General features: G+C 42.5%; 1 protein-coding gene across 1 annotated transcript in view; it reads right to left on the bottom strand.

Annotated features, from left to right (window-relative positions):
• Positions 1-2,523: 2,523 nt before the first annotated feature.
• LOC121539398 (disintegrin and metalloproteinase domain-containing protein 17) overlaps positions 2,524-25,145 on the bottom strand; it is a 37,635-nt gene continuing 15,013 nt past the window's right edge. Inside the window, exons 5-19 of the mRNA XM_041847874.1 lie at positions 24,824-24,992; positions 23,468-23,598; positions 18,672-18,758; positions 18,065-18,190; positions 17,658-17,802; positions 17,430-17,521; positions 15,251-15,403; positions 14,951-15,150; positions 14,028-14,131; positions 10,323-10,457; positions 6,739-6,869; positions 6,414-6,492; positions 6,162-6,250; positions 5,788-5,820; positions 2,524-3,357 (exon numbers count right to left, since the gene is read on the bottom strand). Coding sequence (XP_041703808.1) covers positions 2,968-3,357; positions 5,788-5,820; positions 6,162-6,250; positions 6,414-6,492; positions 6,739-6,869; positions 10,323-10,457; positions 14,028-14,131; positions 14,951-15,150; positions 15,251-15,403; positions 17,430-17,521; positions 17,658-17,802; positions 18,065-18,190; positions 18,672-18,758; positions 23,468-23,598; positions 24,824-24,992 — 2,064 coding nt within the window. The 3' untranslated portion in view covers positions 2,524-2,967. The remainder of the gene's footprint in view (positions 3,358-5,787; positions 5,821-6,161; positions 6,251-6,413; positions 6,493-6,738; positions 6,870-10,322; positions 10,458-14,027; positions 14,132-14,950; positions 15,151-15,250; positions 15,404-17,429; positions 17,522-17,657; positions 17,803-18,064; positions 18,191-18,671; positions 18,759-23,467; positions 23,599-24,823; positions 24,993-25,145) is intronic.

Raw genomic sequence — 25,145 nt, 5'->3', positions numbered from 1 at the left:
ATTAATTACACTTTGGATGGTGTATCAATATATCCAGTCACTACAAAGATACAGGTGTCCTTCCTAACTCAGTTGCCGGAGAGGAAGGGAACCACTCAGGGGTTTCAAAATGAGGCCAATGGTGATTAAAACAGTTAAGAGCTTAATGGCTGTGATAGGAGAAAACTGTGGATGGATCAACAACATTGTAGTTACTCCACAATACTAACCTAATAGACGGAGTGAAAAGAAGCCTGTACAGAATCCAAATATTTCAAAACTTGCATCCTGTTTGCAACAAGGCAATAAAGTAATAATGCAAAAAATGTGATAAAGCAATTAACTTTCTGTCCTGAATACAAAGTGTAATGTTTGGGGCAAATCCAATACAACACATTACGGAGTACCACTCTCCATATTTTCAAGCTTAGTGGTGGCTGCATCATGTTATGGGTATGCTTGTAATCGTTAAGGACTGAGGAGTTTTTCAGGATAAAAAAAAGAAATGGAATGGAGATAAACACAGGCAAAATCCTAGAGGAAAACCTGGTTTAGTCTGCTTTCCCACAGACACTGGGAGATGAATTCACCTTTTAGCAGGACAATAACCTAAAACACAAGGCCAACTAACTCTTGCTTACCAAGAAGAATGTGAATGTTCCTGAGTGGCTGAGTTATAGTTGACTTAAATCTGCTTGAAAATCTATGGCAAGACCTGTAAATGGTTGTCTAGCAATGATCAACAACCAATTTGACAGAGCTTGAAGAATTTTGAAAATAATAATAATAATAATAATAATAATAATAAGCAAATGTTGCAGAATCCAGGTATGGAAAGCTCTTAAGAGACTTACCCAGAAAGACTCACAGCTGTAAATCGCTGCCAACGGTGATTCTAACATGTATTTACTCAGGGGGTTGAATACCTATTCAAGATATTAGTGTTTTATTTTTCATGAATTATTTTCTTTGGACAAGAGTATTTTGTGTAGATCGTTGACATAAAATGACAATTAAATCCATTTTAATCCCACTTTGTAACAACAACATGTGGAAAAGGTGAAGGGGTGTGAATACTTTCTGAAGCCACTGTATAACTACAGAAATAAGGCTAGATAAAAAAAATTACTCAACTTCTGAAATAAGGCACTAGTCTTTTTTTCGGATACAAAAGTTGGTCTACAAACAATATCTGAATGCATAGAAAAGGTATTGACTAAAGAAATAGAATAAAACAGCACTGCTCTAATGGTCCCTCATCTTCCAATGGGTTGAGTAAATTGTCAAATAAATGACTTGCATTATTTGCAAACTTTGGGTTGAAGATGACAAGGGTAATATGCCATAAGAAGCATTGTACCAGCATAAGGCCATACACAACAAATATCAAAACGGTTCATCATTATTTCACTACAAATGAAACGGAACCAATACTTCAGTACAGTGGAGACATATACAGTAGAACAGATAAATTGATGTTAGGTAGGCCTAGGTCCAATGAAGCGCTCCGATTTTACCAGGTATCCTGCCCAGTCGAACTACTAGTCTGGACCTCTGTAGCTTCGTTTACACAGGTGGCCCAATTCTGATGTTCTGCTCAATTATCGGCAAAAGATCTGATCTGATTGGTCAAAAGACCAATTATTGGCAAAAGATCAGAAATAGACTGCCCGTGTAAACACAGCCGGACACAGTGCCAGTTTGGTTTCAATTACTAAAAAAATAATGCCTTCCTCTGCAACATTACAACCTTTTTAACAATAACCTTTGGCATCCATTTCACAGCTGAATTACTTTGTCGAATGGCAACATTACATCAGTAGTTATGGTAGGCGTCACCAACATAATTGCCCAAATTTTACAGCGATGAAGTTCAAACTTGAAGACAGACTATGACATGGTGATAAGGAAACATATTCACAACCATTTAACGAGGTGAAAAACCAGGCAATATCAGAAATAAAGGAAAACTATTAAAAACATTGTCTTACTGACATGACAATGAAAAGGTGACATAACATAAAAAAACGGTCCAATGCAGTCATTTTTATCTCAATATCAAATCATTTCTGGCTAACAATTAAAGCTGCAATATGTAACTTTTTGGGTGACCCATCCAAATTCACATAGAAATGTTTGTTATAGATCTATCATCATTGAAATCAAGTCTAAGAAGCGGTAGATCTGTTCTATATGCGCTATTTCTATGCTTCTATGCTTTCCGTTCTTATGTTTCGTTTTTGCGTCTTACAGCTGCAAATACATTTTAATTAAAATGGTGAAAAATAAACACATATAGCTTTTTAGCAAAGAGCAATTTCTCAAGCAAGAATTTTGTTAGGACTGTCGGGGAGTGATCTGAGTAGGGAGGGGAAAACTGAAAACTAGCTGTTATTGGCAGAGAGGTTTGGAACTCTTTCTTATTGGACTATTAACTAATTAACTGCCTGGTGATGTCACCTGGCAGGCCAAAATCATCCCACCAAAACAGGCTGAAACTTCAGGCGGTCTTTTTAAACAGCTCTTACACCATAAGGGCATCATTTTCACAATTTCACAGTATTATTCCAACCTCAGAGTGGAAATAAATATAAAACACAGGAAAATCACATTTGCACTGGACCTTTAAACATTTAAAATAACACATTTCTCAGTTCTTTGACCTCAGCATGATTCCTTTTGACACTGGCACTCTAACCCACCCACATGCCTAACCAATAGCCATACAGTTGTGGCAGTGGTAAATCAACTGGCCCAACTGTCAATCAATCAACCCTTTCTGACAGCTGTCAGTCAAAAATAACAAAATAACACCTCCAAAGACTGTCTGGCCTGTATCGGAGTGAGCAGTGCCAAATAAAGCACTTGGCTTTGACTCTTGAAACTAACAAGGCACAAATATCCCCAAATATATAACAGTGTGTGTTTGCATGTACATGCGTGTATGTGAGTACATATACAAACATGTTTCCTCAGCACTGGTTCTCTTTATTGTCCACCACGCAGGTTTGCCTCGTCGTGGCGGCCCGATCCAGCTGTGCTCCGCTCTGCCGTCAGGTCCACGTAAGACGACTTGGTGGCGTTGGAGCCTCCGGGTGGAGGGAAGTCGTCTTCGTCCGGGTCGAGGTGATAATCGCAGCTGGGATCCTCCTGGATGGTGGCCATCCACGAGCCCGCCCCCATAACCCCACTCCCCAGGGCAGTGCCAGAAGCCAAGCCTGGGGCTGGGGTACTGCTGCTGCCTGAGGCAGATGGGCCTGTTGGGGGTAGAGGAGGGAGAGAGTGTGGAAGGATCCGAGTGCTGGAGAAGATTGGCGGCGTAGGTGGCTTGACGATGTGGACAGAGGCCGTTTCGAGGCTGCTCAGCATCTCTTCGTTCTGAGGGGGGGGGAGGAGGACAGCAGGGTCAGGGTTGTGTTTGACTAATCCACTGCCTGACTGTAACTGGGATCCAATCCTTTTGAACTCAATTCAGTTTATCTTTATTTTCCAAGTAAATTGACTGAGTTGAAATGGAACGGGCCCAGTCTGGTCACACCATTACAACTGAACAGCCTAAAAACAACAACTCAGACACTCCGGCTCCAAACAACAAGGTCTACACTCGGCCTCTTACAAAGACAACACGGTGCACTCTTCTCCTCACACACATCGCGCATCCTTGTGACACTCCGACAGCCCCGCCCCCCCAACACCTCACCCACTCACCTGAGGGTGGAGCTCTATTAAATACAGGTACCTCCACCATCCGTTGCAGTTCCGCGAGGGGCTAAGGCAAATGGAACATGTGACGGAACAGGTAATTGTAACCCAAATATCCCAGTATACTATTATTTATACAGGGAAGTCACATTGAGAATTATTTTTCAAGTGAGCCCTGTGAGGCCATCAGAGGTTCTACCGTCTGGAACTCATTCATGCTGCTTCTGGGCCAACTACTGCCCAGTTCCAAATCCATTCCTTAAACCCCTGCCCCTAGGCACTTCTTGTAAATCTGAAAATATTTGATGGGTAATAGCATATTACGCATCAAATATCATATCACACCAACTTGCCCTCTGATAATCTTGGTGGAATCTTCACCCCATACTTCTTATACCTATGCAGTTCTTTCAGATCTAGGGGATCCGGCCTTGGGTCAGGCTCATATTATCCATGCTGCAATAGTCTATGTGCCGGGGGGCTAGGGTCAGTCTGTTATATCTGGTGTTACTCTCCTGTCTTATCCGGTGTCCTGTGTGAATTTAAGTATGCTCCCTCTAATTCTCTCGCTCTCCCTCTCCTCCCGGAGGACCATGCCTCAGGACTACCTGGCCTGATGACCCCTTGCTGTCCCCAGTTCAATTTGAAGAAAGAAGTTCAACAACAGGTTGACAATGAGTGGAAAACATGGTCCTTGTGGATGTTGTTTCAAAGCCTAACACAACTAAATGGACAGCGCTTTCTAAGGTGATGATTAATTCAAAACATCCATACGCATATTAGAGATTATGCATACGCATACTGTAAATAAGCCCTAGCCCCAAAAAAAACATGAATTATACTGAACAAAAATATAAACGCAACATGTAAAGTGTTGGTCTCATGTTTCATGAGCTGAAATAAAAGATCACAGATATTTTCCATACGCACAAAAAGCTAATTTCTCTCCAATTTTGTGATCAAATGTATTTACATCCCTGTTATTGAGCATTTCTCCTTTGTCAATATAATCCATCCACCTGACAGGTGTGGCATATCAAGAAGCTGATTAAACCGCATGATCATTACACAGGTGCACCTTGTGCTGGGCACAATAAAAGGCCACTCTAAATGTGCAGTTTTGTCACACAACACAATGCCACAGATCTCAAGTTGACCAGCTGCTGGTAAGCTTTCTTGACTTAGGACTCTATTTAATCCGTATCGCAGAAGTTCAGTTTTACAGCGTGATTGAAATTTAAAGTCTATGTTCCTTCGTTAGCGGAGACTGCATTCACGGTAAACACTGCATATGTCGGCTCAATCGGAAATTACATTCAGATTTCTATCACCCTAACCTTTGTCTAACCAGCTAAATGGCTGCTCTTAGCAAAAATGTGTTTTGAGTTACCTTTCTATCTAATAGGATGTTAGTTTACAATTCCTCTTCCAATTATAATGTGGGGAGGTCAAAATAATAAAACTATCTACCAAATCTATTCATTTAAAAATGTTGATTACTTCTCCTTGCCATTCACTTGATGATCAAATCAAATTTTATTTGTCACATGCGCCGAATACAACAGGTGTAGATCTTACCGTGAAATGCTTAGTTACAAGCCCTTAACCAACAATGCAGTTCAAGAAATAGAGTAACACAATAAAATTACATAACAATAACAAGGCTATATACAGGGGTTACCGGTACCGAGTCAATGTGCGGGGGTACAGGTTAGTCAAGGTAATCTGTACATGTAGGTAGGGGTAAAGTGACTGTGGTAAAGTGATAATAAACAGCGTAGCAGCAGTGTGAAAACAAATAAGACAAAAACTGTTTTTTTTGCTAACATATGATGGTGGTCCCTGGGTCGCCGGCTTTCCTGGACAGGGGTCCCTGGGCAAGAAAAGGTTGAAGACCCCTGATCAAGGGGGTTGATTTGTAATTAAGCAAATATATCTGCAGGTGATATGCTCTGTAGTAGTAGGACTTCTCTAAAAGGGATAGCGTGTTATAGTGAGTGTGACTTCAACGTTCAAACCTAGAACATGTGGTCAGTGGTGAACATGAGAGGGCATAGGACTTACGTTGGGGAAGTACATGGCCTAGTTATGACATGACAGACTTACGCTGGCGAAGTACTCCTTCTCCAGATTTCTATCCTACAGAAACAAAACAGTAAGCATGCCATTAGGTGTACCAGCAACAGACAATGTGTCTTAATCAACCATGCAAGAGGTGGGCTTTAAAAGCCAAATACTTAATAGTAATATATATTATTATTATTATTATTATTATTATTATTATTATTATTATAAAACATGCCATTTAGAAGACTCTTTTATCCAAAGCGACTTACAGTCATGCGTGCATACATTTTTCACGTATAGGTGGCCCTGGGAATCGAACCAACTATCCTGGCGTTGCAAGCGCCGTGCTACACCAGCTGAGCTACAGAGGACAACAACATGTATAGACAGACAGGCTCAGTAAGGCGTCTCACCACACAGTGCACCAGGATGCTGAGAGGGATCCAGAAGACCAGAGAGAACACCACCACTGAGCCCACAATGTTGTCTGCCAGGAACTTCCCTACAAGAGGGAAACAGAGAGAAAAAGACTTCAACTCCAACCTGCCTTTCAAATAACCTCCAAGCTAGTCCAACTAGACCTCCAAGCTAGTCCAACTAGACCTCCAAGCTAGTCCAACTAGACCTTCAAGCTAGTCCAACTCCAACAGTGCATTTCAACTCACTGAACGTGTTGATGTCCAGCTTGTCGATGAAATCCCACAACCTCTCGATCACATCCTGGACATGCTTCATGCATTTGCCCTGAAACAAACACAGACAAATCAATATATCATAATTGTCAGCCAATTTAAATAGAAAGTGGTAACTCTCCCTGTAGGACCAATACGATCCATTCAAAATGTTCTCTTCATGTAAAAATGTATTTTATTATTATTTTTAAATGTATTTACTGAAGTGAAATGTGTTGAAACTATGAATACAACCCAGGTCCATTCAGTGTGAGTAGAGGTGAAAGGTCAGTGCTAAAGGAAGAGGTCAGTCACTCACGCCCTCGTCACAGAAGCCCACAGTGCAGGGTTTCCCCTTGCGCAGGTACAGGAAGTTCCGGTCCTTTTTTACGAAGGGAGTGCAGGTGCCATCTTTGTCCCGGCAGCAGACCTTACAAGAGTTGTCCGTCTCTGGGAGAGTAAAGAGAGGTCAGTTTAGGTTCAAAGACAACCTGGTGCTATACTATTATCTGTATCTTTCTCCGAATGTAATTTACAGTGCCTTCAGAAAATATTAATATCCCTTGACTTATTCCACATTTTGTTGTGTTACAGCCTGAATTCAACATTTATTAAATAGATTTTTTTCCTCACCCATTTACACACAATACCCCATAATGACAAAGTGAAAACATGTTTTTAGAAATTATAGCAAATGTATTGAAAATTAAATGCAGAAATATCTCATTTACATAAGTATTCAGACCCCTTTGTTATGACCCTACAAATTGAGCTCAGGTGCATCCAATTTCCTTTAATCATCCTTGATATGTCACTACAACTTCATAGGAGTCCACCTGTGGCCAATGCATTTGTTTGGACATGGTTTAGAAAGAAACACACCTGTCTATCTATAGGTCCCACAGTTGGAAGTGCATGTCAGAGCAGAAACTATTCCATGAAGTCCAAGGAACTGTCCGTAGATCTCTGAGATAGAATTGTGATGAGGCATATACAGTTGAAGTCAGAAGTTTACATACACCTTAGCCAAATACATTTAAACTCAGTTTTTCACAATTCCTGACATTTAATCCTACTAAAAATTCCCTGTCTTAGGTCAGTTAGGATCACCACTTTATTTTTAAGAATGTGAAATGTCAGAATAATAGTAGAGAATGATTTATTTCAGCTTTTATTTATTTCATCACATTCCCAGTGGGTCAGAAGTTTACATACACTCAATTAGTATTTGGTAGCATTGCCTTTAAATTGTTTAACTTGGGTCAAATGTTTCGGGTAGCCTTCCACAAGCTTCCAACAATAAGTTGGGTGAATTTTGGCCCATTCCTCCTGACAGAGCTAGTGTAACTGAGTCAGGTATGTAGGCCTCCTTGCTCGCACACGCTTTTTCAGTTCTGCCCACACAATTTCTATAGGATTGAGGTCAGGGCTTTGTGATGGCCACTCCAATACCTTGACTTTGTTGTCCATAAGCCATTTTGCCACAACTTTGGAAGTATGCTTGGGGTCATTGTCCATTTGGAAGACCCATTTGCGACCAAGCTTTAACTTCCTGACTGATGTCTTGAGATGTTGCTTCAATATATCCACATAATTTTCCTTCCTCATGATGCCATTTATTTTGTGAAGTGCACCAGTCCCTCCTGCAGCAAAGCACCCCCACAGCATGATGATGCCACCCCCTTGCTTCACGGTTGGGATGGTGTCCTTCGGCTTGCAAGCATCTCCCTTTTTCCTCCAAACATAACGATGGTCATTATGGCCAAACAGTTCTATTTTTGTTTCATCAGACCAGAGGACATTTCTCCAAAAAGTACAATCTTTGTCCCCATGTGCAGTTGCAAACCGTAGTCTGGCTTTTTTAATGGCGGTTTTGGAGCAGTGGCTTCTTCCTTGCTGAGCGGCCTTTCAGGTTATGTCGATATAGCACTTGTTTTACTGTGGATATAGATACTTTTGTACCTGTTTCCTCCAGCATCTTCACAAGGTACTTTGCTGTTGTTCTGGGATTGATTTGCACATTTCGCACCAAAGTACGTTCATCTCTAGGAGACAGAACGTGTCTCCTTCCTGAGCGGTATGACGGCTGCGCGGTCCCATGGTGTTTATACTTGCGTACTATTGTTTGTTCAGATTAACGTGGTACCTTCAGGCGTTTGGAAATTGCTCCCAAGGATGAACCAGACTTGTGGAGGTCTTGGCTGATTTCTTTTGATTTTCCCATGAGAGGCACTGAGTTTGAAGGTAGGCCTTGAAATACATCCACAGGTACACCTCCAATTGACTCAAATGATGTAAATTAGCCTATCAGAAGCTTCTAAAGCCATGACATCATTTTCTGGAATTTTCCAAGCTGTTTAAAAGGCACAGTCAACTTAGTGTATGTAAACTTCTGACCCACTGGAATTGTGATACAGTGAATTATAAGTGAAATAATCTGTCTGTAAACAATTGTTGGAAAAATTACTTGTGTCATGCACAAAGTAGATGTCCAAACCGACTTGCCAAAACTATAGTTTGTTAACAAGACATTTGTGGAGTGGTTGAAAAACGAGTTTTAATGACTCCAACCTACGTGTATGTAAACTTCCAACTTCAACTGTATCTGGGAAAGGGTATAAAACAACTTCTAGAGTGTGGAAAGTTTTCAAGAGTACAGTGGTCTCCATCATTGGGAAATTGAAAACATTTGGAACTATCCAGACTCTGATTAGAGCTGGCCATCTGACCAAACAGCCTGCGGGCAAGAAGGACCTTGGTCAGGGAGGTGACCAAGAACCCAATGACCACTCTGACAGAACTACAGAGTTCCTTGGCTGAGATGGGAGAACCTGCCAGAAGGACAACAGTCTCTACAGCAACCCCCCCAAAACAAGCCACATTACAGCATACCTGGAGTTTGCAAAAAGCCATGTGAAAGACTCAGAGCATAAGACAAAAGATTTTGTGGTCTGATTGAAAAATGTAACTCTTTGGCCTGAATGCAAAGCTCCATGTCTGGAGAAAACCAGGCACTGCTCATCACCCGTCTAAAACCATCCCTACCGTGAAGCATGATGGTGGTGGCAGCATCATGCTATGGGGATGACTGGTAAGGATAGAGGGAACAATGAATGGAGCCAAATACAGGGAAATCCTTGATGAGAATCTGCTTCAGAGTGTAAACAACCTTAGACTGTGGCAAAGATTTACTTTCCAACAGGACAATGACCCCAAGCATACAGCCAAAGCAACGCTGGAATGGCTTCAGAACAACAATGTGAAAGTCTTTGAGTGGCAAAGCCAAAGGCCAGACTTGTATCCCATTGAAAATCTGTGGAAAGACTTGAAGATTCTGTTCACCGCCACTCTCCACAACAGAGCTTAAGAAAATCTGCAAGTTAGAACGGGAGATAAGCCCCAAATCCAGATGTGCAAATCACGACTCAAAGCTGTAATCGCCACCAAAGGTGCTTCTACAAAGTATTAACTCAGTGGTGTGAATACTTATGTAAATTAGATTTCTGTATTTCATTTTCAATTAATGTCCTGAAATTTCTCTAATTTCTTTCACTTTGTCATTATAGGGTATTGTGTGTAGATGGGTGAGAAAATATATATTTAATCTATTTTGAATTCAGGCTGTAACACAACAACATGTGGAATAAGTCAAGTGGTATGAATACTTTCTGAAGGCACTGTACAGTATATTGGCAGAAATCAAATTTAAGGCTTTAGGTTTCGAACATTAATGTAAACTTGAAGCATCAAATCAAATAAAAAACAAATAACTTTATTGGGTCCACCCATAGAGATAGAAAACATAGACTTCAGCCTCTCTATAGTTGTATTTCTATCAGTACACCATGGTACTGTACAGTGTTGTCAGTCTAGATTGTAGCAGTGTCTGTGAGAGGGTTGTACCATTACAAGCACAGGGTTGCAGGTTCTGCACAGCCTCACAGAAGGTCATGCACTCCCCGTCGCTGCACCTCCCGCTGTCCACACAGATGGTATTGTCCAGAGCATTGTCTGGGGCTGGGCACTCACTGCTGTTACCTAAGGTTTTGAGAAGGTGGCGGGGAGAGAGGAAATCACAGAAATGTAGATTCTCCCTCAGTGAGTCAGTCAAATACACCAACTGATGTCTCAACAGCACGGCCTGGAGACCTATCCAGTTAGAGGATGTTAGTCCAAAATATCACTTAAGTATCTCACAAAAGTGAGTACACCCCTCACATTTTTGTAAATATTTGAGTATATCTTTTCATGTGACAACACTGAAGAAATGACACTTTGCTACAATGTAAAGTAGTGAGTGTACAGCTTGTATAACAGTGTACTTTTGCTGTCCCCTCAAAATAACACAACACATAGCCATTAATGTCTAAACCGCTGGCAACAAAATTGAGTACACCCCTAAGTGAAAATGTCCAAATTGGGCCCAAAGTGTCAATATTTTCTGTGGCCACCATCATTTTCCAGCACTGCCTTAACCCTCTTGGGCTTGGATTTCACCAGAGCTTCACAGGTTGCCACTGGAGTCCTCTTCCACTCCTCCATGGCGACATCACGGAGCTGGTGGATGTTAGAGACCTTGCACTCCTCCACCTTCAGTTTGAGGATGCCCCACAGATGCTCAATATGGCCAGTCCATCAGCTTTACCCTTAGCTTCTTTAGCAAGGCAGTTGTCGTCTTGGAGGTGTGTTTGGGGTCGTTATCATGTTGGAATACTGCCCTGCGGCCCAGTCTCCGAAAGGAGGGGATCATGCTCTGCTTCAGTATGTCACAGTACATGTTGGCATTCATGGTTCCCTCAATGAACTGTAGCTCCCCAGTGCCGGCAGCACTCATGCAGCCCCAGACCATGACACTCTCACCACCATGCTTGACTGTAGGCAAGACACACTTGTCTTTGTACTCCTCACCTGGTTGCCGCCACACACGCTTGACACCATCTGAACCAAATAAGTTTATCTTGGTCACATCAGACCACAGGACATGGTTCCAGTAATCCATGTCCTTAGTCTGCTTGTCTTCAGCAAACTGTTTGCAGGCTTTCTTGTGCATCATCTTTAGAAGAGACTTCCTTCTGGGACGACAGCCATGCAGACCAATTTGATGCAGTGTGCGGCGTATGGTCTGAGCACTGACAGGCTGACCCCCCACCCCTTCAACCTCTGCAGCAATGCTGGCAGCACTCATACGTCTATTTCCCAAAGACAACCTCTGGATATGACGCTGAGCACGTGCACTCAACTTCTTTGGTCGACCATGGCGAGGCCTGTTCTGAGTGGAACCTGTCCTGTTAAACCGCTGTATGGTCTTGGCCACCGTGCTGCAGCTCAGTTTCAGGGTCTTGGCAATCTTTTTATAGCCCAGGCCATCTTTATGTAGAGCAACAATTCTTTTTTTCAGATCCTCAGAGAGTTCTTTGCCATGAGGTGCCATGTTGAACTTCCAGTGACCAGTATGAGGGAGTGTGAGAGCGATGACACCAAATTTAACACAACTGCTCCCCATTCACACCTGAGACCTTGTAACACTAACGAGTCACATGACACCAGGAGGGAAAATGGCTAATTGGGCCCAATTTTGACATTTTCACTTAGGGGTGTACTCACTTTGTTGCCAGCGGTTTAGACATTAATGGCTGTGTGTTGAGTTATTTTGAGGGGACAGCAAATTTACACTGTTATAAAAGCTGTACACTCACTACTTTACATTGTAGCAAAGTGTCATTTCTTCAGTGTTACACTCAAATATTTACAAAAATGTGAGGGGTGTACTCACTTTTGTGAGATACTGTACATACAGTGAGGGAAAAAAGTATTTGATCCCCTGCTGATTTTGTACGTTTGCACACTGACAAAGAAATGATCTGTCTATAATTTTAATGGAAGGTTTATTTGAACAGTGAGAGACAGAATAACAACAAAAAATCCAGAAAAACGCATGTCAAAAATGTTAGAAATTGATTTGCATTTTAATGAGGGAAATAAGTATTTGACCCCCTCTCAATCAGAAAGATTTCTGGCTCCCAGGTGTCTTTTATACAGGTAACGAGCTGAGATTAGGAGCACACTCTTAAAGGGAGTGCTCCTAATCTCAGCTTGTTACCTGTATAAAAAGACACCTGTCCACAGAAGCAATGAATCAATCAGATTCCAAACTCTCCACCATGGCCAAGACCAAAGAGCTCTCCAAGGATATCAGGGACAAGATTATAGACCTACACAAGGCTGGAATGGGCTACAAAACCATCGCCAAGCAGCTTGGTGAGAAGGTGACAACAGTTGGTGCGATTATTCGCAAATGGAAGAAACACAAAAGAACTGTCAATCTCCCTCGGCCTGGGGCTCCATGCAAGATCTCACCTCGTGGAGTTGCAATGATTATGAGAACGGTGAGGAATCAGCCCATAACTACACGGGAGGATCTTGTCAATGATCTCAAGGCAGCTGGGACCATAGTCACCAAGAAAACAATTGGCAACACACTACGCCGTGAAGGACTGAAATCCTGCAGCGCCCGCAAGGTCCCCCTGCTCAAGAAAGCACATATACATGCACGTCTGAAGTTTGCCAATGAACATCTGAATGATTCAGAGGAGAACTGGGTGAAAGTGTTGTGGTCAGATGAGACCAAAATGGGGCTCTTTGGCATCAACTCAACTCGCCGTGTTTGGAGGAGGAGGAATGCTGCCTATGACCCCAAGAACACCATCCCCACCGTCAAACATGGAGGTGGAAACATTATGCTTTGGGGGTGATTTTCTGCTAAAGGGACAGTACAACTTCACCGCATCAAAGAGACGATGGACGGGGCCATGTACTGTCAAATCTTGGGTGAGAACCTCCTTCCCTCAGCCAGGGCATTGAAAATGGGTCGTGGATGGGTATTCCAGCATGACAATGACCCAAAACACACGGCCAAGGCAACAAAGGAGTGGCTCAAGAAGAAGGACATTAAGGTCCTGGAGTGGCCTAGCCAGTCTCCAGACCTTAATCCCATAGAAAATCTGTGGAGGGAGCTGAAGGTTCGAGTTGCCAAACGTCAGCCTCGAAACCTTAATGACTTCGAGAAGATCTGCAAAGAGGAGTGGGACAAAATCCCTCCTGAGATGTGTGCAAACCTGGTGGCCAACTACAAGAAACGTCTGACCTCTGTGATTGCCAACAAGGGTTTTGCCACCAAGTACTAAGTCATGTTTTTCAGAGGGGTCAAATACTTATTTCCCTCATTAAAATGCAAATCAATTCATAACATTTTTGACATGCGTTTTTCTGGAGTTTTTTGTTGTTATTCTGTCTCTCACTGTTCAAATAAACCTACCATTAAAATTATAGACTGATCAATTCTTTGTCAGTGGGCAAACGTACAAAATCAGCAGGGGATCAAATACTTTTTTCCCTCACTGTAGCAGATAATGATTCGTTGTCAGGTTAAATTGGAGTATATTTATTTTTTATTTAACCTTTCTTTAAGCAGGGGTGAGTCCCATTGAGAACAAAATATATTTTACAAGGGAGCCCTGTATTACAAAGCAGCAATGATAAATCGAAAATAAATCCCAACTGTCCGTCTAGTCGTGGCTATCCTGTGTATGTACAGTAGGGGAGGCTTACCTGTGCAGAGGGACATGCCCTTACAGGTGGCGTTGATGGGCTCCTGGCATGTCTTGCCTGCCTGCTCAAACTTGCAGTTCTTACAGCATGGACTGTTCCTGTCACTGGATGTACCCGGACATAGAAAACGATAACTTCAGTTTACACAGCATAGTAGTGTATATGCACTGGCATGGGGATGATAGAGAGGTAGGCTACTGGATACCATGTTCAAGGTCCAATGCAGCCGTTCCTATCTCAATATCAAATGTTTTCTGGGTAACAACGAAGTACCGTCCTGTGATTGTTTTCAATTAAAATGGTCAAAAATAAACATAAATAGCTTCTTAGCAAAGAGTAATTTCTCAAGCAAGAATTTTGCTAGGACTGTTCGGGAGTGGTCTGAGTGGGGAAGGGAAAACTGAAAACTACCTGTTCTTGGCAGAGAGGTTTGGAACTCTCTTTCTTATTGGTCTATTAACTAATTTACCGCCTGGTGATGTCACCGGGCAAGTCAAAACAGGCTAAAATTTCAGGCTGTCTTTTCAAACAGCTTTTACACTAAAAGGGCATTATCATAATTTTCACAATTTCACAGTATTATTCCAACCGCAGTGTGGAAATGTATATAGAACACAGCGAAATCACGTTTTGACTGCATTGGGCCTTTAAACACACACAAAATAACTGCAATGTCAGTGGGGTATCAATGTCAGTTGACTTTATTAGTTTACTGTATATTATGAAATTGACATGATTCTGTATGTAAACATGTTGTAACTTGTACATGACGCCGCAAACTAAATTTCCCCAAGGGGACAATAAAGTCAGCCAGTAAGTAAAGAAAGGCAGGAATTCACCGAAGCCCTTGTAAATGTCATCTTATCATATTAATTACTGCACTCAGAGGTGGCCATTTTGGGCCATGCGTGGCGGGTTTCTACCTGCACTGGGACTCAGGCCTGAACTTGCAGTCGGCGGAGCAGCACTGGTCGTCGTTGAGGTGCAGCAGGCCCGGGTCGCACTCCTCCCCCTCCTCCACGCGCGAGTTCCCACACACATTGCTGTTCCTCTCCTTGAAGCAGATGGGAGCCTTGAAGCGCAGCGTCTTCCCTATGGATATCTTACTGCAGTTGGAGAATCGCTGTGGGGAGAAGACAAACGTAAAGGAAAGAATAGAAGGTAAATGTCATGTGAGCATATGAGTCATTTGACAGAAGATTTGAGGCACACAAGAGCATTACCTTGTTGTTGTAGTGGTCCCCGCTCACAGCAATGGGGTTCATGACAAACTTGCCCCCGTGTTCATCGCTAGGGGCGCAGTAGTGGATGTTGTCAGGATCGTGCTCAGCTCCAAAGTTGTGGCCCAGCTCATGGGTTGTCACCAAATCTGCTTCCTGGTGGTGGGAAAAAAAAGAAAAAAAACTTTTAATGCTTGGAAACCATACAGTGACTTCCAACAATTAATACAATAATAAAGAAATTATTACATAATCTGTTATCTTTGGGATATACAGTGAGGGAAAAAAGTATTTGATCCCCTGCTGATTTTGTACGTTTGCCCACTGACAAAGAAATGATCAGTCTATAATTTTAATGGTAGGTTTATTTGAACAGTGAGAGACAGAATAACAACAACAAAATCCAGAAAAACGCATGTCAAAAATGTTATGAATTGATTTCCATTTTAATGAGGGAAATAAGTATTTGACCCCTCTGCAAAACATGACTTAGTACTTGGTGGCAAAACCCTTGTTGGCAATCACAGAGGTCAGACGTTTCTTGTAGTTGGCCACCAGGTTTGCACACATCTCAGGAGGGATTTTGTCCCACTCCTCTTTGCAGATCTTCTCCAAGTCATTAAGGTTTCGAGGCTGACGTTTGGCAACTCGAACCTTCAGCTCCCTCCACAGATTTTCTATGGGATTAAGGTCTGGAGACTGGCAAGGCCACTCCAGGACCTTAATATGCTTCTTCTTGAGCCACTCCTTTGTTGCCTTGGCCGTGTGTTTTGGGTCATTGTCATGCTGGAATACCCATCCACGACCCATTTTTAATGCCCTGGCTGAGGGAAGGAGGTTCTCACTCAAGATTTGATGGTACATGGCGCCGTCCATCGTCCCTTTGATGCGGTGAAATTGTCCTGTCCCCTTAGCAGAAAAACACCCCCAAAGCATAATGTTTCCACCTCCATGTTTGACGGTGGGGATGGTGTTCTTGGGGTCATAGGCAGCATTCCTCCTCCTCCAAACACGGCGAGTTGAGTTGATGCCAAAGAGCTCAATTTTGGTCTCATCTGACCACAACACTTTCACCCAGTTCTCCTCTGAATCATTCAGATGTTCATTGGCAAACTTCAGACGGGCCTGTATATGTGCTTTCTTGAGCAGGGGGACCTTGCGGGCGCTGCAGGATTTCAGTCCTTCACGGCGTAGTGTGTTACCAATTGTTTTCTTGGTGATCCTCCCGTGTAGTTCTGGGCTGATTCCTCACCGTTCTCATGATCATTGCAACTCCACGAGGTGAGATCTTGCATGGAGCCCCAGGCTGAGGGAGATTGACAGTTATTTTGTGTTTCTTCCATTTGCGAATAATCGCACCAACTGTTGTCACCTTCTCACCAAGCTGCTTGGCGATGGTCTTGTAGCCCATTCCAGCCTTGTGTAGGTCTACAATCTTGTCCCTGACATCCTTGGAGAGCTCTTTGGTCTTGGCCATGGTGGAGAGTTTGGAATCTGATTGATTGATTGCTTCTGTGGACAGGTGTCTTTTATACAGTTAACAAACTGAGATTAGGAGCACTCCCTTTAAGAGTGTGCTCCTAATCTCGTTACCTGTATAAAAGACACCTGGGAGCCAGAAATCTTTCTGATTGAGAGGGGGTCAAATACTTATTTCCCTCATTAAAATGCAAATCAATTTATAACATTTTTGACATGCGTGTTTCTGGATTTTTTTGTTGTTATTCTGTCTCTCACTGTTCAAGTAAACCTACCATTGAAATTATAGACTGATCATGTCTTTGTCAGTGGGCAAACGTACAAAATCAGCAGGGGATCAAATACTTTTTTCCCTCACTGTAAAAGCATGTAGGATATCTGAGGAGCAGTGACTTAAAGAGGGTCTTGTAAGGCATTAATATTAGTCATATGATGCATACCGCTACCTGCTCAACCCATGACCCAACACAATGTGCCCCACAGACTATTCTATCCATCACATTAGTGTCATTAGACAACAGCTCAAACCATCATCTTGACTGAGTACTGCCTTGGGGCCTTTCATCTGACCTATGACCCAGAAAGATGTCATGAATTATGTAATACAGGGAGTTGTTCAGTCCTGGTTCTAGTTTGTTCAATAGAGGGTGCAGAAACCATAGAAATAGCATGGCTGGATTCAGATACTCAATGAAGAACCTACCTTGGTTAGAATGGTTTTGCCATAATTCTTGGTGCTGGTTAAACCAGTGTTGAGGAAAATGGGACTCTTAACGGAACTAGATGGAAAGAAAGCTGCAAAAAACAAAAAGAGAAATCAGACCAGAAATTTAGGAGCAATGTTTTATGAATTTATCACACCATTATCAAAACACTACTCATAGTTATTTTATCGAAAATGAGAGGACCTCTGTGAGAGGCTAAGCCTTACGTTTGGGGCAGAGGCCCCCCAGAGCCTGGGCTTTAGAGGGGGCCACGTAAGCCAGGCCCAGTGTCCCCTCGTCAAAGTCCTGGTAGGTGAACAGGTGGGCCAGGCACACGGTGCTAGCGTTGTCCGCTATGTCCGTGCTAAATTGCTGGAGAGAAAGAGAGGTATTGCAAAATTAATGAGAAGAAAATACTAGTCAAAAGTATCCCCCATTGATGAGGAGGTCGTTTGTTGTCAGTCATGTTTAGGCCCTTTCAACGAAATGTTATTGAAGTTTCTACAACGTATACAGTGACCCAAAAAAATGTCCTCCCTACCTACAGACAAAAGAACACTGTACAGGCTATACTCTGTAATGGTGTCTGAGTAGAATAGATTAGAGTAGAGGAGGGTCAGTAGCAGTGTCTCACCTCCAGCAGTTTCTTGACGTCCCACACCTCCTTGCTTTGGATGGGGCTTCCCTTCATGTTGTAGTGGGTCCAGCCCGGCCCAGCCTGACCAAGCGGCGCTCTGGTCGGCTCCTTGTTGATGATGATCTACAACCAGGACATTACAACTTCTTAAACCCAAGTTAAGGTTGCAGCATGTACTACAGTCCCCATAATGCTCTGCACAAGATATATTGGTTTAAGGTCAGGAGAAAATATGGATCATGGACCGCAGCATATGTATTCAGTGAGACAGCGGTGGATTCATAGTAGATGCACAGTGTCGCCATTCATTCCCAGAGCAAGTGGAACCAATTGGATTTCCCCAACAGCTTTTCCACACAAAGAGCTTCCACTGTCTGCTCCAAAAATGCTTTTCCAAATTCAATTAGGGTACTACAGTTATGTTCAGCTTCATTTCTCAAATCTGCACTGACACATAACACACTGAGTTATGTTGTCAGTAGTGATATGGAATGATTGGAGTGAAAATAACAACATGCCAAATATTTGCTTATAACTACTACTACTCCTACTACTACAATACAACTACTACCAACTCACACACACAGATAGCAAATAGTCCCACCTGTTGGATCTGAACACCGTATCCTGTTAACTCGTCATCCCAGGTTGTGTTCCTGTACATGTCATCCACTCTGTCAATCAACTCAATCTGGGTGAAACAACAGACAGTATTAGTACAAACCCAGATGATGCCTGTCCCTGTACAGAGGTTCGTTGAAGCACTATACAATTCTAAATGGACCCCAAGACTCTACTTCCAGGCACTTCATCAAGGTCTAAAACACGTGTCAAACTCATTCCACAGCGGGCTGAGTGTCTGCAGGTTTTCGCTCCTCCCTTGTACTTGATTGATGAATTAAGGTCACTAATTAGTATAGAACTCCTCTCACCTGGTTGTTTAGGTCTTCATTGAAAGGAATAGAAACAAAAACCAGCAGACACTAGTTGTGTTCGAAAACTCATACTAACCCCACTAAGCGTACTATTTGTGACGTAAATTGAGTATGTAGTATGCTTATTGGTCATAGTATGGATATACTGGCTCTGATCAGACCCTACACCCAAACGAGGGCACTACGTTCATCCACCTCTGGCCTGCTAGTCCCCCTACCTCTACGGAAGCACAGTTCCTGCTCAGCCCAGTCAAAGCTATTCGCTGCTCTGGCACCCCAATGGTGGAACAAGCTCCCCCACGACGCCAGGACAGCGGAGTCACTGACCACCTTCCGGAGACACTTGAAACCCTACCTCTTTAAGGAATACCTGGAATAGTATAACAGTAATCCTTCTACCCCCCCCATAAAAAAAATGAAAACAAAAAAAGGGTGGTTGTCCCACTGGCTATCCTAAGTTGAATGCACCAATTTGTAAGTCGCTCTGGATAAGAGCGTCTGCTAAATGACTTAAATGAAAAATGTAAATATAGTTAGTATGCCAAAAGTTCCCGGATGTCGTACTACATTCGCCAAAATACGAAGTATACAAGCAGTGGACACTATTTCTGTGCTTTTAGGGCCCATAATGTCTCCCGAGTGGCGCAGTGGTCTAAGGCACTGCATCGCAGTGTTAGCTGTGCCACTAGAGATCCTGGTTCGAATCCAGGCTCTGTCGTAGCCGGCCGCGACCGGGAGACCCATGGGGCGGCGCACAATTGGCCCGGCGTCGTCCAGGGTAGGGGAGGGAATGGCTGGCAGGGATGTAGCTCAGTTGGTAGAGCATGGCGTTTGCAACACCAGGGTTGTGTGTTCGATTCCCACGGGGGCCAGTATGAAAATGTATACACTCAATAACTGTAAGTCGCTCTGGATAAGAGCGTCTGCTAAATGACGTAAAATGTAAATGTATAATGCAATTGTTCAGAAAATGGGCGTAGCTTCACAACATTTTCAGATTTGAAGAAAATGGCAGAAAATATGCAGCCGAAGTCCGACGAGAGCGGATACAAATTCATTGCTTTTACTAATTATGACAAATGTTAAGAAAATGTTGAGCAATGTAATAAAGTAATGACTTTTCAAATAAGTTACGTTACACGTTATGTTGGCTGACAATTTGTTAGCTACGCTAGCCTTACGAACCGCATAGCATATCATTACAGCAGTTGCTTGTATGTACCGGTATAGTTGGCTAGCTACTTAACGTTAGTTGGCTACTAATAAATCGAACTTGCCAGTACACAGTATTAACTATATGCTAACTAACTAACTAACTAACTACCCAACATTCTTGTCTTAGCTAAGTGGTATAGTCGTTGTGCGTTCTCAATGGATATTGTTAATGAGCTGTCTAGTTAGTCATTTGTTATGCTAACAAGCTAGCAAGATGTTGCATAGCAACAGCATCAACTTCCGGTAGACAGGTGAAGCGCTAGTACACTCAACTGAAAGGATACTGTTAGTTTACAGTATACTAAAATGAACTAATAATATATAGTATGTAGTATATACTCATTAAGTACGTAGTATACAGTATGTTAGTATGGATATTCAAACACAGTTTAGGCCCTCCATGGAATGCGTTTGACACCCCTGGTCTAAAAGCATTGAGTAGGTATTGCACAGGAGGTTGGTGGCACCTTAATTGGGGAAAACAGGCTCGTGGTAATGACTGGAGCGGAATTAGTGAAATGGTAACAAATACATCAAACACATGGTTTCCAGGTGTTTGATGTTATTCCATTTGTGCCGTTCCGGCCATTATAATGAGCCGTCCTCCCCTCAGCAGCCTCCTGTGAGGTATCGGCATAATGATGGATAGCTAATAGCGCCACCTTACCCTCTGATAGGCTCGATGAAATTCTGACCACATGACTTCAACATATCCGATCTCCTCAGATCTACCTACCATACACTGTGTACAAAACATTAGGAACACCACCCTAATGTTGAGTTGCACCCCCTTTTGCCCTCAAAACAGCCTCAATTCGTCAGGGCATGGACTCTACACAGTGTCATGGAAAGAGTTTTGTACACTCATTGTTCCTCAAGCAAGGGGGAAGGCGATGACATCATAAATCCCCACCAGACCAACTCCTTGAATGCCCTACTCCTTGAAGTTTGCATTTGTGTCCAAAAACCACTATTATTCTCAAAACATATTTTTTACTCTTTAGTGTGTGTACCTACAGTATTTATACTTGAGATATTGCTTTTCAACAGTAAAAGTTCAAAAATCGCCGGAGGATGTCTTTCTTTATTTTTAGGGGGTAGATCATCTTTAATATTGAAGATATTGTAATGTAATTGTCTGCATCATTTCCAATCCCCCAAAAAGTATTTAGTCAGCCACCAATTGTGCAAGTTCTCCCACTTAAAAAGATGAGAGAGGCCTGTAATTGTCATCATAGGTACACGTCAACTATGACAGACAAATTGAGAGAAAAAAAATCCAGAAAATCACATTGTAGGATTTTTAATGAATTTATTTGCAAATTATGGTGGAAAATAAGTATTTGGTCACCTACAAACAAGCAAGATTTCTGGCTCTCACAGACCTGTAACTTATTCTTTAAGAGGCTCCTCTGTCCTCCACTCGTTACCTGTATTAATGGCACCTGTTTGAACTTGTTATCAGTATAAAAGACACCTGTCCACAACCTCAAACAGTCACACTCCAAACTCCACTATGGCCAAGACCAAAGAGCTGTCAAAGGACACCAGAAACTAAATTGTAGACCTGCACCAGGCTGGGAAGACTGAATCTGCAATAGGTAAGCAGCTTGGTTTGAAGAAATCAACTGTGGGAGCAATTATTAGGAAATGGAAGACATACAAGACCACTGATAATCTCCCTCGATCTGGGGCTCCACGCAAGATCTCACCCCGTGGGGTCAAAATGATCACAAGAACGGTGAGCAAAAATCCCAGAACCACACTGGGGGACCTAGTGAATGACCTGCGGAGAGCTGGGACCAAAGTAACAAAGCCTACCATCAGTAACACACTACGCCGCCAGGGACTCAAATCCTGCAGTGCCAGACGTGTCCCCCTGCTTAAGCCAGTACATGTCCAGGCCCGTCTGAAGTTTGCTAGAGTGCATTTGGATGATCCAGAAGAGGATTGGGAGAATGTCATATGGTCAGATGAAACCAAAATATAACTTTTTGGTAAAAACTCAACTCGTCGTGTTTGGAGGACAAAGAATGCTGAGTTGCATCCAAAGAACACCATACCTACTGTGAAGCATGGGGGTGGAAACATCATGCTTTGGGGCTGTTTTTCTGCAAAGGAACCAGGACGACTGAGCATTTCAAGGTCCTGGAGTGGCCTAGCCAGTCTCCAGATCTCAACCCCATAGAAAATCTTTGGAGGGAGTTGAAAGTCCCTCCAATTTTTTTGATTTTTTTTTCTAATTTTTTTTCTAATTTTGTCTGTCATAGTTGACGTGTACCTATGATGAAAATTACAGGCCTCTCTTATCTTTTTAAGTGGGAGAACTTGCACAATTGGTGGCTGACTAAATACTTTTTTCCCCCACTGTAGATATTCCATTAAAAATCAGACGTTTCCAGCTACAATAGCCATTTACATCATTAACAATGTCTACACTGTATTTCTGATCAATTTGATGTTATTTTAATGGACAAAAAAATTGCTTTTCTTTCAAAAACAAGGACATTTCTAAGTGACCCCAAACTTTTGAACGGTAGTGTATGTAGAGCAATATAGGTAGAAATGTTACAAACTAGGAGGTTCAGGACCCTCGTAAGATATCATAGTAAAATGAAGGGATGTATTGCAAAAGGAAATTGCTAAATGGCATTATACTGGGAGATGGGTTAATCTGTGGACATCAGAGGGTTGGAGTTAAAATTACAATGAATGGTGGATTGGCCGCTGTGGGTGAAAATCCAGCACTTGCAGAAAGAAGAAAATAGGAATACATGTATAATTATTTAACTACATATAATGGGTACATTAAGTATTGTTGTCCCTTAGTTTACTCCAATCAGTGTAGGGATGGTAGGGTTGGGGGGGAAAGTATAAATAAATAAAAGGGGATTAGAAATGATACAAACAATTAAATTGATAGAACCCACAATCTGCAATATTAAAGCTTTATTTGGTACATAATAGGCACTTACTATAGCATTCTTTATATATTTATACGTGTTTTATTAGGTTGTTCTCACCATGACAGAATGTTAAAATCAGGTTAAATAAAACAGATTTTTTTCATTAATCAAGTTACACTACCAAAAAGGGACTCATTTCGTGGAACGCAGATTTTTTGTCACTGATCATTTAGACAAATCACGATTTAACAGGTACTCACATCTTTCTAATTTGGGGAAGGGGAAGAAACAGTTGGCCCATAGACTTGCCCAGAAACTGGCTGCGATTATTTTGGGACTCTCACCAGGTAGTTGAGTGTGATGCTCTCCTCTCCACGCCCCATGTGTTTGAAGAAGCGGTAGTCAGCCACCAGGGCTAGAGGACAGGTGTTCTTCTTGTGGTTGTGGGTCGCTCTCTTCTCTATGTGGAGGGAATCTACGATGGAGGAGGAAGGAGAGAGAGAGAGAGAAACACTGTAGGAAGTCACAGGTAGGAGAATGAATGAATGAGGCCAGCACTTCAGTTCCAACTGTTCAGTACCCTTGTTTTCACATTTAGTTTTTGTTTGCCTATGAACTGATTAGAAGCAGTATACTATATTTGTTCATACGACTAAAATTAAAATGAAAGATATAGGCCTAGCTGATGAAGCCTTTATTATAGAGTAATTTCCAGAACTGTCATTTTTCCAACTTTGTGTTTGGTAAAATGAATCAACATCACTTATTCTATGATGAGGAAGACTGGCTGTGGCTTGTAGGATTCATCATCACAATAATCCGTAATCAAAATAGCAAAGCAATTCTTCTGGAATAAATGTTTTTATTAACCCTTATTTCAAATTCACCTTTATTTCACAGGTTATTCCATCTGTAGAATAATAGCTTCTGCCCAACTCAGAAGCCACACTGTACAGCAGGTGTCAATTCAGACTAACTAAATGTATGTTAATTCCCTTTCCCTTATGACTACATCCATTTTGAGTGGGCCTGGTGTATCATAGGCTACAAACCACAGTCAGTCCCCCCACAAAACAAGTCAGTCATATGTGCTCTCCTTCCCTCCACAAGACCTCAGATTCTTCCGTAACGAACCACAGTGTGTGGGTGTACCGACTATGGCTCCCCCCTTTCCTCACAGAGACTCACACTGTAGTCCCCCCTTATTACATACAACAGCTCACATGAATTCTACTTCTTCTGTGGAGATCCTTCACCTGATTTTCCACATAGTTTTTTGAATAGAGGACATTGTCTTGAGCGCCTTCAGATTTCCCCCAGGTTATTGTCATTCTAATGAGCTTTACATTTGACAGGCAGCACAAAGGAATCAGAGCTTTATATAACACCCTGTTGCCAGTCTATGTATGGAACATAGGTTTTAGACATGAAAGGTTTTTATTAATTGTGAGGCTGTGTGGGGACAAGATAGAATGGGCGCCCACCAACCTACTGCTTCCTCTCCTCCTCCAGGAATCATCTTCCTCCCTACCTCCTCACACTGTAAGGTTGTATAAGGTAGCTTCTAATGTTTTTGACTCCTACACACTTTTTTACACCACACATAAGCACTCGGTCTATGCATATGAAACATATACAAATGGGGTGTCTCCTACTCTGTATGTAGGCCTATACTGTCGAACACACACACTCCATCTTACCCTCCTGTGCCTCTCCACCTCTGGCGGCCTCTGGCAGCAGGTCCTGGGCCCCAGCGTGGACGTAGCCACACACCTTGGGCGAGGCCAGGCGACTGAGGTTCTTGATGTCCTCAGAGCGGTATACCAACAGACGACCATCGGGGGGCACCTCAGTGAACCTCCACAGGGGCTGAGGAGAGAGGGAAGAGGGGGATGGAGAGAGAGCGAGAGAGCGAGAGGAGGATGAAGGATTGGGAGAAGTAGGATTGGTTAGATAAAGTATTCTACCAACACAAAGGCTAGCGCTGGTTTATATAGCTGATAGTTTTAACTCTTTTACACC

Source organism: Coregonus clupeaformis, unplaced genomic scaffold (assembly GCF_020615455.1).
Source record: "Coregonus clupeaformis isolate EN_2021a unplaced genomic scaffold, ASM2061545v1 scaf0137, whole genome shotgun sequence".
Lineage (NCBI taxonomy): Eukaryota > Metazoa > Chordata > Actinopteri > Salmoniformes > Salmonidae > Coregonus > Coregonus clupeaformis.
The sequence above is the reverse complement of the archived record's forward strand: the minus strand, read 5'-3'. Positions and strand labels throughout refer to the sequence as shown.